Consider the following 13,619-nt stretch of genomic DNA (forward strand, 5'->3'; position numbering starts at 1 on the left):
GCTATTTGGGTAAGTGAGCTAATTGAACAATGGCCTCAATCATGTAAATGCATATATACATAAAGTAATGGATATAAAGAATCAAACAAATCAAAGATTACAATCATAGAAAGAGAATAATGCACACAAGAATGAAAGGAAACTACAGATGGATGTCCGAAAGTTCACCACATAGATGTAAACACCGGTCACGAACGGTGACCTCCCCACACTTTAGAATCAAGCATCGTCCTCGATGCTACTGCTGAAGCTCGGGGTGGGGGTCAACAATCGCGTCGGGCTGTGGCTCAGGTACTAGCTGTGGGACTGGGACTGGCTGTGGCTCTGGCTGTGGCTGTGGAGTATCATGCTGAACCTCAGGAGGCTGCTAGACCTCAGTGGTGGTCTGCGTCTCTGGTGGTGCCTCCTGATGAGTCGGCTCCTCAGCCAGCTCCTCCTCCTGATCCTGCTCATCGGAAGCGGGAGAGTTTGGGAGCGGCGGTAGCTCGATGCCTTATGATACAAACACCTGGTCGATGCAGTCGAGACGTCGCATGACACGACACTCGCTGCGCTCCATGAAGTGAAACAGGCGTTGTACCAACAGGTAAGTTGGCTCCGGTGCAGGTGGTGGTGGTAAGAGGGAGGTCCTGCTGCTGCTGCTGACGATAAAGGCTGAGCTGCCTCCTCCACTGCTCTGGCTCGAGAACGGCATTTGGGTGGGGCTTCTCGTGCACCCACCCACCCCATGGAATGGTAACCTCCTTCTCGTCGTCATCTAGGGGTGGTGGTGTCACGTCATCATCCTCCCACGGAACATCAGCCATCTCGATCATGCTGGTGAACAGTGTAGGAAAGGGCAGCAGGCCACGGATATGCGCGTGCCACATACTCTGTCTTATCAACCGGGGGAAGTTCACCTCCTTCCCCTCCATCACACACCCAATCAGAACCAGCATATCCATAGGAATCTTTGAGAAGTGGGTGGTGGGCAGGACGTAGTGGGCGAAGATATGCTGCCAGGTCTTGGCTTCCTTCGACAGATAAGCGAAGCGCATCCCCTTTGGTTTCTTGTTCCCAGAGTCCATCACCCAAGGAGCGTCAGGTGTGGCAATCACGCGCATAAGCGCCTCATAGTCAAATGTCATGCTGTGGATGGCTATCTCTGCCTGCTTATAAGCGCAGGTGTCATCAAGACGATGGTGGCAGAGCAGTGCGTCCCCAATGGCAGCTTCAGTGATCATAATCTCTCTACCCCGCAGCTGAACTAAATCAAGAGTGGCTCGGAAGAAGTTACAATAAAATTCTCTCACCCATGAAACGTTCACCCTCCCTAAATCTCTGCCAACAAAATCCAATCCTAACTCCAGAATGCGGCTGTTAATGACACGCCTCACATCATTGGGAAGGAGCAGTTTTTTCTCAATGTTTAGATTCTTCTTCCAGAAGTCGGAGAAGCGGAACTCACAGTAGAGGTTTGGGAATTTGATTGGGTCAGTAGGTGGTAGCAGCTGGTTTTCCTTATCATCTTCATTCAGGGGGTTCTTAGCATCGTTTGCATAAGGAGAGGGGGTAGAGGTCTTAGAGCGCTTTCTCTTTTTGGTAGTAGTGGCTATAGCCTTTCCTTTGTCTGACATCCTGAAAAACAGAGATGATACAATATAAGCAGATAGCCAAACAAATAATAAGCACTCAAAACAAAGCATATTCATGAAGTGAATGAATAAAATAGAAATCTTGGAATGCAAGCAACAAGATTCAGAATTCAAATCAAACTTCAAACTAAGAATTCAAACCACATTGCACATTACTTGTTTGCTAAGCCTAGGAAATACCATATCCAAAAGAATGATCAAAAGAGTTAAGTTGAAAACCAAAAGAAGTTAGTTGGTTAAACAAGTTAGAGTTAGAACTTAGTTGAAAATCAGTGATATGGTGGTTATCGGCTCAATTCAAAAAGAATGCACAAAACAAGGATGTAAGCATACTCATAATCATAGAATGTGACAAGTCATTGATGATGAAATATAATTTTTCTAGAAAGCAACTAATATGAAATAAATCATCAATCAATGCAAGGATCACTATTGGTGTTGGTGAAATAAGAATTACAGTGAACAATGCACATAAGCGAAATTCAAACACCAAGTTTCAATGAGCCATGAATGTCACAAGGTTGAGATAAGATTTGAAAATTATATGTGCTATATGACTAAAGGTAATTTGGGCGTAGAGAAAATAAATCACATGAGCTACATAAGTAAAAGAAATCATCAACCTTGTGGAAGCAAGCAAATTGGGCTTAATTTCAAATGAAAACCAAGTTTATGGTCAATCTGAGAGTTTACTCAATCATGCAATGCATATAGCAAATTAGCATTGCAAGCAAGTAAAGAGTATTAGAAGCATAACCAAAAACCTGTAAACATGCCCATGAGGATTTTTCAAAACCCTTTAGGTAACAAAATTCTATTTGACACAGAAAGCATCAACTAGAGCTTGTTACACCAATCAAAACATTGTTATTGCACGGAACATGGTTACGAAAAATCTGGCATCATTTCAGCAGTAAATTGGCTATTTTCCAAGTTCAAACAGTCAAATTAGACTCCATATGAGTTCATCAATACTCAAAAACACAAAACCATAGAGATGAATTCACATGTATGTAACAAATAGCCAGCATTTCAGCAGTAAAACAGATTAAATAGTACAAAGAACAGCAGCAGTTCATCAGAACAGTATCAAAGCAGTGTGCAATAGCATTAGGCAAGGCAAACACACAGCACAAGCAAAACAAAGAAACAAAACATTTCCACAGAGCAGTAAAAATTCAAACAAACCTAAATCCACTACTCAGCCCAGATTCGTTAACCACCTAATTACACTAAACTAACTAAGCTAATCTAACTAACTAATATTAACAATAAGCAGTAAGAGAAAGACAGAGTAGAGGTTCAAGTTGTGAAACCTGTAAGCGAAGCGGAAGCAGAAATGGGGGAAAAGGACAAAGAAGGCAGCAATGTGGGGCTGCCGGCGGCGATGCCCACTCCCGCGACAATGGCGTCGCGGTTGCTTGGTGGCGGTGGAGCAGAGGGCAGGAACGGAGCAGAGCAGAGAGGGCGGTTGAGATACAGAGAGAGACGAGGAGTGAGAAAGAGAGAGAGCAAGGAAGAGGAGGGGTTGGCGCGCGCGGCGATGACAGCGGTGTGCGTCGGAGTGCTCGCCGGAGGTCACTGGTTGTGGAGGGGTGTTTCTAGTGAGTGAGGGAGAAGAAGAAGAGACGTTGGGGTGAGGGAGGGTGTTTCTGCGCGAATGTGCTAGGGTTTCGCGTCCCTGGGGTAAGTAAAAATTTGAATCCACGCGTGCGCGCACCGTGCGCGTTCGCGTGGGTGAGGAAATAGGGAAGTGGTGCGGAAGCGCCATATGCGCCTACGCATAGATGGGAGAATCGGGGATCGGCGCGGACGCGTACCGTGCACATCCGTGTGGGTGAGCTGGGCCAGAGGCATAAAAGAGGCCCAGAGTTGGCACAACTCTCTGGTCCTTTGGCTTGGGTGATGCTAAAACGCATCGATGCGCGCGCGCACTGTGCGCGTTCGCATGGATAGTTTTGAGCTTGTGGAATGGGCGCGGAGGTGCCAGGTGCGCCAACGCGTGGGTAAGGAAACAGGAAGGGGCGTGGACGCGTACAGCGTACGTCCGCGTGGGTTGAGGCACAGAGTTGGCCCAAAAATGGCACAACTCTCTGGTCCTTGGCCCAGGAAGCTAAAATACGCAGCCGACGCGCGCGCGCTATGCGCTTGCGCGTGGCTGGGGTTTTTTTTATATATATATGAGCATCAAAAAGAGCTCAATATCCTCCTAATCTCTTCTAAAACCCTAAAACTAGCTAAGATGCAAAATTAAACACACTTTTGAAATATTGGAAACTTTTCAAATAGTTTGAGGAAACTTGTAATTCAAGCAAAAACTCAAATTCAAAGAATCATCCCTAATTAAAGCATAGAATGTATAAACACCTTAGCAAGCAAAGCAAAATATACTAAGAAGTAAAGAAATTATATATACAATGGAACTCAATTCATTCATTCATTCATTATATCTACAAGAGAATGGAAAGAGTTTACCATGGTGGGGTGTCTCCCACCAAGTACTTTTAGTTTAAGTCCTTAAGTTGGACATTTGGGAGGCTTCTTGTCAAGGTGGCTTATACTTGTATCCATCCTTGAACCTCCAAAAGTGCTTGTCCTTCAATCGGTTGTCAGAAGTTCCAACCTTCTTCACTAAGCTTGAGTGAGGTCCTTTCCAAGATATGAGCTCCCAAAATTGACTCTCATAGGGTAATCCAGGATCCCATATCTTGTCCTCGCACCCATCTTCTAGTTGATTGCCTTGACTTTGTCCGGGTGACGAGAAAGCAGAATTCTCATGAAAGCACCAAACTACTCTCCTATACCCATTTAATTGAGCATTACACCAATCCATGCTCTTCAATTTTGAGTTTCCAACCATAATGAATCTAGATTTATAATGCCAACCACTAAACATCCTCTTTTTTCGCTTAATTCCACAAAGCGTCCTAAGTTGGCCATTCGTCTCAAGCAAACCATACTCAAGTGGGATAATAAAGCTGAGAGTTAGAAGTTTTACCCACTCAAGCGAAGGATTGGATGGCGAACTAGGTGAAGGAGTTCCCAGAGATCTTGATAAAGCTCGCTCTACTCCCGTCCATCCTCTTCTAGAGGGTTCCACCACTTGGCAAGGGTTTTCAAGTTTTTCCTCGTGCCAAGCTTCCTCAAGTTCACCTTCTTCTTCATCAATTTCTTGTATCTCTTCCCCATCACTCTCATCATAGATAGGAGGTCTAGTGAAGTCTACCTCATCATCAAGTCTAAGCATATCGGGGAAGGATTCTTCAAACTCGAAAGGATCATATGTTGATTCGGAATCATCATAGATAAGAGGGCTCGTTGCTTGGAACACTTCTTCCAGTTCTTCACTAATACTAGACCTTGGAGGTTGCACATCCTCCTCAACCTTGCTCTCTAATCTACTGGGAAAAGGCTCAACAAGATCATCAAGGGAGTTGATCAATGTGGGCAAAAAATCACTAGTGATGGAATCCACTTCTTGGTCAATTTCCTTCGATTCTTCGTTTACTTCTGCAACTTTACTCTCATCTTTAACATCTCTTCCAAATTCCTCGGAAGAAGGCTCTTCAACTCGAGATTCCTTCATGTGTTCAACATATCCTAAACATCCACCCACTATTTCCTTTTGTTCGCTAATCTCCTTCTTCTCCTCTTGTTGTACTTCTTGCTTCAATTCTTCTTCCTCACCATGGAGCTTCAAGTTCACTCCCTCACTAGGCTCCTTGATAGTTTTTTCACCGTCAACGATGGGAGTACTTAGGGTACATGAGCTTAGGTGGGATGTTAGGTGACTCACGGCTTCTACTATGCCAGCCATTCTTGCTCTTAGCTCCTTAAACTTAGTTTCATCCTCCTCTTGTCGCCTTAAGATACGAGATTCAAGGTCTCTCAGTTCTAACATGAAGGCTTTGTCGGGAGATGGTGGTGAGAGAGAGGGTTCATTGGTTGAGAAAAATTGTTGTAATTGGAAGGTGGTTCATATTGGTGGAATTCTTGAGGTGGTGTATGTGGAATTTGTGGTTCTTGGGAGTATTGGTATTGGGATGGTGGTGGTTCTAGATGTGGTTCATATGGTGGTTGGTATCGTGTGTATGAGTTATGGTCATATGGAGTTGAATGGTGGTGTGAGGCTTGTGAGTATGGTGTATGGCTATATTGAGGAGTGGGATCATATGCATATGATGATTGTGGTTGACAACCACAATAAGGGTCATCACATACATTGGATTGATATACATTAGGATCAGGATTATACCCATAAGAGTCCGGAGGAGGTTGTTGCCATGAAGGTTGTTCATAAGCTTGAGGTTCCTCCCATCCTTGATTTCCAAATCCTTGATGTATATCCTCATTGGAGCTTCCATTTCCTACAACATAGATTGAACTACACTCATAGCCCAAGGGATGAGAATTCATAGTGAAAGAGAGAATAAAAACAAATATTAATAAGAAAAAAAGAGAACAAAATCCTAAACTAACAAAAACTAGCAAATAAACCAAAATTCAAGCTATTCACAATATATACAATAGCCAATAACATAGCACCATTGTCCCCGGCAACGGCGCCATTTTGATGTGTGGCTTCTTGTCGTTGATATAGAATTTCCTCAATTGAATGAATTCTCGTTGCAAGTATAGTTCTACACCAACAAAGAATCCTCACATGCAAAAATTTAGGTTGTCATAAAGAACAAAACCCCTAATAAGAATTAACCGGAGTATTTGGACTCCGGGTCGTCTCCTTAGGAACAATGAAGTGTATGCGTATTGGCTATGAAGGGGTAAAGGGGGTTTTGGTTTATAAGAGGGCAAAAAAAGTAAATCAAACAAGTAATGGAAGAAAGCAAGATAAAGAACTCTTGGCTAAGACTTAGGTAATTGAGATCGCCATCCTTGTCAACAAACCAAATATTGGAAATCATGAGAGGCCAACCCATTAAGTCTACTTCTCAAAAACTTTAAGTACGTAACATCTACTCCTAAGCTCGAAGTATGTCAAAAAGGTTTGATCACATCAACCCTTAAGTCCCAACCTACCTACTAATTAGCTTAGTAGTGGGTTAGTGTCAATGGGCATCAAATTGATCACCAAGGGTTCTCAAATCACCAAATACATCATAGCCAATAACTCAAGTTTACCCAATTCCCTTGGCTTAGACCAAGAGTTGACAAAACTACTCAATAACTAAAGAGAACATTTCATCAAACATGTAGAAGGCAATAAAAGTAAACATCATAAATTGCGATAATAATAAAATCTACCAACTACTAATTGCAAGTAAAGTAATTTCACAACTCAATTCATCAATAAAAAGAAACATCAACATCAAATTGCATTAATTGTAAATCAAATCCAACATGAGTTCATCATCACAAAAAAGAGCAAAATGAGAAATTAACATCACAAATAAGAGAATCAAGATGTAGAAATGAGAAATTATAAAAGAAACAAGATGAGATCAAGTAATTAAACGTAGATCTAAGACAATCTATCCTAATCCTAACCTAATTCTAGAGAGAAGAAGGAGCTTCTCTCTCTAGAAAACTAACTAAAGGCTCATATTGGCTAAACTAATTGCTTCCCCTTTGCTTGGACTTCAATTCTGCATGAAATACACTCAGAAACAAGTTGGATTTGGGCCTGGGTAGCTCAGAAATTGCCCCCAGCATTTTGCCTTTAAGTGGGCCACGTGAGAGTATCGGCGCGTACGCTCCATGTGCGCGTGCGCGTCGATTTGGCTAATTATTCATCCGCGTGGATGCGGTTGTAAATCATGTTGCTTGTATGCGAAGTTTGTATTCGTAGGTTTTGATGAATGACAAACCAACAAACGACATGAAAAACAAACCAACAAACAACTTGAATGAACAAGCATGTTGAAAGATCAACCAACATTCAACGTTGAGGAATGAAGAGTTGAAAGCAACACAACAACAACAAGAAACTCAAGTCCACAACATTTGAAGACAAGTATAGTGTCTTAGGACTTAGGTAACTTCTTGTTAAGAACCAATTGCTAAATCTCTCAACACACAATTTTAGAAGAGGGAAGGTTGATACAACTTTATTTATCATGATTGAAAACAAAAATATCCTTTTGGTACAAGTTTACATCGATGACATAATATTTGGTTCAACTAACGAATCACTTTGCAAGTTTTTCTCAAACCTCATGCAAAGTGAATTTGAAATGTCCATGATGGGCGAACTCAACTTCTTCCTTGGTCTTCAAATCAAACAAGGAAAAGAAGGAACTTTCGTTAGCCAAACCAAATATTGCAAGGAATTGCTCAAAAGATTTGGAATGGACAATGCTAAGGCAATGGACACACCAATGAGCACTACTTGCTACCTTGACAAAGATGAACAAGGTAAAAACATAGATGTAAAGAAGTATAGAGGCATGATAGGATCATTACTTTATCTAACAGCAAGTAGGCCAGATATCATGTTTAGTGTATGCATGTGTGCGAGATACCAAGCTAATCCTAAGGAATCTCACTTAAGTACGGTGAAAAGGATTATGAAGTATCTCATAGGAACATTAAATGTTGGATTGTGGTATCCAAAAGGATCCACTTGTGATTTAATTGGTTATTCCGATTCCGATTTTGCCGGTTGCAAATTGGATAGGAAAAGCACTAGCGGCACTTGTCACTTGCTAGGAAACTCTCTTGTTTCATGGCGTAGTAAGAAACAAGTAAGTGTAGCCTTATCTACCGCCGAAGCCGAGTATGTAGCCGCCGGTAGTTGTTGCGCCCAAATTTTATGGATGAAACAACAACTTGTGGACTATGGACTCATGCTTGATCACATTCCTATCAAATGTGATAATACTAGTGTAATAAATTTAACCAAGAATCCAGTTCAACATTCAAGAACCAAGCATATTGAGATTAGACATCACTTCATAAGAGACCATGTTCAAAAGGGTGATGTGGTTATTGAATTGTCGAAACTAGTAAACAACTAGCGGACATCTTCACTAAACCTTTATGTAAAGAAAGTTTTTTCAACATCCGAAAACGGAACATAGAACTTTGTTATATCTAGTCACCTATATATTGCAACCTAGAATATCCGGGCATGCGAATGTAAATGATGAAGATTTGATTGTCATGTGGGCTATGATGAATGGGATTAAGATTAATTGGCCATAATTTATAGTACAACATATGATTAGGCTCAAGATGAAGGATAGGAATGGTGGATTAGGATTCCTTTGCCTATGGTCTAAAGTCTTTGATTATATTGGTATTGATATATCAAATGAGATTGCCAAGGAAGTACCACCTCAATCTTGTATCAACACTCATATTCTCAACAAAATGGAAAGAAGAAATGTTGATGAACAAGGTCCTCAAGAGCAAGCTCCTCCACAAGCACCTCAAGCTCAAGGTATGTACGCGTGCGCGTCCTTGTGCAAAACCACTTCTGCGCGTGTGCGCCTTGTACGCGTGCGCGTCCATTGGTGCATTCCCAATCTTTGTTTCTTCATGCATTCTCCCCTTTGCATGCTTTTCTCCTCATTTCTTCCATCCAATACTTGCCTTACAAACCTGAAATCACTCAACAAACACATCAAGGCATTGAATGGAATTAAAGTGAATTAAAATCACCAATTTATGGCCTAAAAAGCATGTTTCTTACACTTAAGCACAATTCAAGGGAGAATTACAAAACCATGCTATTTCATTGAATAAATGTGGGAAAAGGTGGTAAAATCCCCTAAAATAAGCACAAGATAAATCACGAAATCGGAGTTTATCACCTGCCTCTAGTAGAGCTTGTACCTGTTCCTCTAAAGCTTGGGATCTTTCTGGTCCGAGCTTTCTACGCCCCTACTGTACTGGCTGAGATCCTGGATATACTGCCAGTTTGTGGCACATTAGTTTGGGATCTATGCCGGGCATGTCTGTGGCCTTCCATGTGAAGAGGTCGACGTTATCTTTTAAGAACTGTATTAGGGGCTTCTTTACATCTCTTTTTAGGATTGCGCCAATATTGGTTGTTTTATCTGGGACATCTCCAATCTGAACTTTTCTATCTCGCCCTCAGGTTGTGGACAAAGTTCTTCCCTACCTTGCATTCCCCCGAGTTCGATGGTGTGGATTTCTTCTTCTTTGCCTCTGAGGTTCAGATTTTTATTGTAACAGCGTCACGCTATCTTCTGATCTCCTTTTATCGTAGCAATCCCTTCTGGAATTAGGAACTTCATGCATAGATGTGGAATTGAAACTACTGCTGCGAGCTAGTTCAATGTTGCCCGGCCTATCAGGGCATTGTAGGCTGAGCTTACGTTGACTACAATGTAGTCTATGTTGAGTGTTCTTGACCGAGTTCCTTTTCCGAAGGTTGTATGTAGTGAGATATATCCAAGCGGTTGGATTGGAATGTCTCCTAGTCCAAACAAGCTGTTCGGATATGCTCTAAGTTCTTTTTTCTGCAGGCCGAGTTTATCGAAGGTGGATTTAAACAAGATATCTGCCGAGCTTCCTTGGTCTACCAATGTGCGATGGAGGTTTGCATTGGCCAATACGATAGTGATGACCATAGGATCGTCATGTCCTGGGATGATGCCTGCTGCATCTTCTTGGGTGAAAGTAATGGTAGGGAGGTCGAGTGATCCTTCTCCTCCCTCGACATGATATACTTCTTTGAGGTGTCTTTTGCGAGATGATTTTGAGACCCCCCTCCTGCGAATCCTCCATTGATCATGTGAACGTGTCTCTCTGGGGTGTGAGGTGGTCATTCTCTTCGTCCGACCTCTTCGTCTCTTCTTCTTTTTCTGGGCTCTTCCAATTTGTTGGCTAAATATCGATCTAGTTGTCCTTCTCTTACCAATTTCTCAATAACATTTTTTAGGTCGAAGCACTCATTGGTAGGATGCCCGTAGATTCGATGATATTCACAGTACTCTGTCTGATTTCCTCTTCCTTTCTTACTTTTGAGTGGACGAGGTGGCGGGATCTTTTCAGTATGGCACACTTCTCGGTAAACATCCACAAGAGATACCCGGAGAGGGGTATAGTTGTGGTATTTCTTAATTTTCTCCCCGTGTTGGTCTTCTTTTTTCTTGGACTCCTTTTTTTTATCTCGAGAGGAGTAGGAGAATCCAGATTTTGATGTCTCTCCTAATCGAGAGTTTTCATAAATGTTAATATACTTCTCTGCTCGTTCTTGTACTTCATTTAGAGATGTGGTATTTTCTTTGATATGGAGTGACTAAAAGGTCCCTCTCGTAGGCCATTGATGAGGCCCATAATGGCTGCTTCTGTTGGCAGACTTTGTATGTCCAGACATGCTTTGTTGAATCTTTCCATATAATTGCGAAGACTTTCCGGATCTCCTTACTTGATTCCTAACAAGCTTGGAGCATGTTTGGTTTTGTCCTTCTGGATGGAGAATCTGGCAAGAAATTTCTTGGCTAGGTCATCGAAATTTGTGATGGATCTCGGAGGCAGACTGTTGAACCACTTAATTGCCGTTTTTATTAGGGTTGTTGGGAAGGCTTTGCATCGAATAGCGTCCGATGCGTCGGTAAGGTACATTCTGCTTCTGAAATTACTGAGATGATGGCTTGGATCTGATGTGCCGTCGTATGGAGTCATGTCGGGAGCTTTGAAGTCTTTTCGGACTTTGGCTTTCATGATCTCTTTAGTGAATGGATCTTGATATTTGTGAGGCTTATCTTCATGACTGGATCGGGTAGTCTTGGTTTTGAGACCGGCTTCAAGCTTTAGGAGTTTGTCCTCTAATTCTCGGCGTCGCCTGGTTTCCCTTCGTAGGTCCTTCTTGGCTTACTGTTGATGCTCGGCCTCTTTTTCGAGCTGTTTGAGGCGATCTTGTTGAGCTTGAAGTGCCTCCATGATTTATGAATTTGGCAAATTCTTGTTTTTGTTTAGTTGAGAAGTATCCTTTGGTGTGGTGTCAGCGTTCTTGTGCGGCGTCCTTGATGACATGTCACCATGTCATGTTTTTCTATGCTTTTTTATACAAGAAATTGATGATTTGTGCTTAAATATTGAATGCTTTTATGCTTAAGTGGTATATTTCCTTGATCTTTTGATTTTATAAATTTTGTAGGAAATAAGAAGAAAAAGAAGCAAAAAAGCACAAAATAAGCTAAAAAGAAGAAAAGAGGAATTTTGGGCACACTTTGAAGTTGAGCACGCTTTGGAGCCTTAGGCCACGCTTTTAAAAGCGTGACCCATGACCATGAAGCCTTGGCACATGCATCAATATCATATGCATGCATGCATGAAATGTTTAAAGCAAATAACGTTAATGCATTAAAGCATTATTAATTATTAATTAAAGTCATGAAAGCATGCAACTTTAATTATAATGCAATTGGCATTACGTTAATACATTACATTTTTAAGTAAATGGAAGCATGCATGAAACATTCATTGTTAATTGGCATTATTAAATAAGGCGTTAATGAGTGCATGCATGAAATCATTAATTATTAATATCAATTAAGAATGGATGATATGAATGAACTTATTCATTTAATGAATGAATGCCAAATGCGTTGAAAGCATGCATTTCACTATGAATTTCATCAGGCTTTATAATGCATTAGCATTATTAATAAGAGCAACGTGCACCAAGGAGGGACCAAGGCAATGAAGCTCAGTTCATTAAACCAACTGAGCACACAAGAGGAAAGCAAGGCAAGGAAGAGCGCTCAGTTAAAACATTTAACTTTATCGGGCTCTCCTCAAAGAAAATCAAAGTGCAACATTTGGAAAAGGCTTCAACAAGGGTTCGAACCAAGCACCCAAAGGACCAAGAGAAGCGCTTATGCAAGGAAAAATACACAAAACGCACTCACTAAGATTCGAACTCAAGGCCTCACACTCAAGCCAAAGGCGCTACCAAGGCACACAAAGGGAAGCTCAGTTCACTTTTCTAACTGAGCGCTACTTCCCCCACTCTTCGCACAATTGGGCGCACCAAGGACAAGAAAGAAAGCTCAGTTCAATTTTCCAACTGAGCTCTATTGAGGTGTGACATGAGCAAGGCTGAGACGTGCACAAATTGGGCAAGCCAAAGACAAGTTTGGGCGCTCAGTTTGATTTTTCAACTGAGCCTTGCCCTGGGAGTGTCACCCATGGGCCAAAATTCAACCAAAATTCCATTTAAATTCAATTCTTCACCAAATTGAATCAAGGCTAACCAAACCCATCTCTCTTCAAATCCAAAGCAAGCAAAGCCCACATCATCACTCAAAGGCACAAGAACAAGCTAGAATGAGGATTTTCATTTAATTTGTTTTTCATTTCAATTTCATTTTATTTTCATTTTGTAAAAAGCCTATATAAAGGTATCATTCTCATTTTCATCTTGGGAGAGGAGGTCAGTTCCATTAGAGAGTATAGGGGCTGGCTCCATTTGAGAGCTCTCTCTATTAGTTTTCATTTCTGTTTTAAATTTTGGATTGAGATTGGAAGGAATTCTGTTTTCATTCTCTATCTGCAACTTCTCTTGTTCTTCTTCTGCAACTTTCAAAGTGAATTGTGATTTGAATCAAAGTTCTCTTCATTGCTTTAATCTTTAATTTCCTGCATCTTATTTTCTGTTGGATCAAGGAAGGGGTTGAGATCTAGACTTATTTTCTAGTCTCATTGATCCCCTGAGATCTTCACTTGTCTTTTTAGATTTCACAATTGAATTGAGTTTTCTTGCTGGTTTACTTTTCTGCTACAATTTTCTTCTCTGCAAATTTTATTTTCTGTTCCTAATGCTCTCAATTTATTTTCCTGCACTTTTGTTCATCTACACTTTCCATTTGAGCTTGTTGTGATCTTGATTTATTTTCCTGCAATTTACAATTCTTGCAATTGCTCTAAGTTCTTATTCACTGCAATTTTGCTTCTCTGTTTACATTGCTCCCAATTTATTCTTCCTGCAATTTAAATCTCCAGTTGCTTGATCTATTGCTTTCTTCAATTTCCAGCACCCCAGCCCCCTTTTAC

At 41.3% G+C, this 13,619-nt stretch overlaps 1 protein-coding gene across 1 annotated transcript; it reads left to right on the forward strand.

The window, feature by feature from the left end:
• Positions 2,974 to 8,608, forward strand: LOC107627395 (uncharacterized mitochondrial protein AtMg00810-like). The gene is made up of 2 exons (XM_016330230.2): positions 2,974 to 3,242; positions 7,678 to 8,608. The coding sequence occupies exons 1-2, from the start codon at positions 2,974 to 2,976 to the stop codon at positions 8,606 to 8,608; spliced, it is 1,200 nt and encodes a 399-aa protein (XP_016185716.2).

This window comes from Arachis ipaensis, chromosome B02, assembly GCF_000816755.2.
Source record: "Arachis ipaensis cultivar K30076 chromosome B02, Araip1.1, whole genome shotgun sequence".
Lineage (NCBI taxonomy): Eukaryota > Viridiplantae > Streptophyta > Magnoliopsida > Fabales > Fabaceae > Arachis > Arachis ipaensis.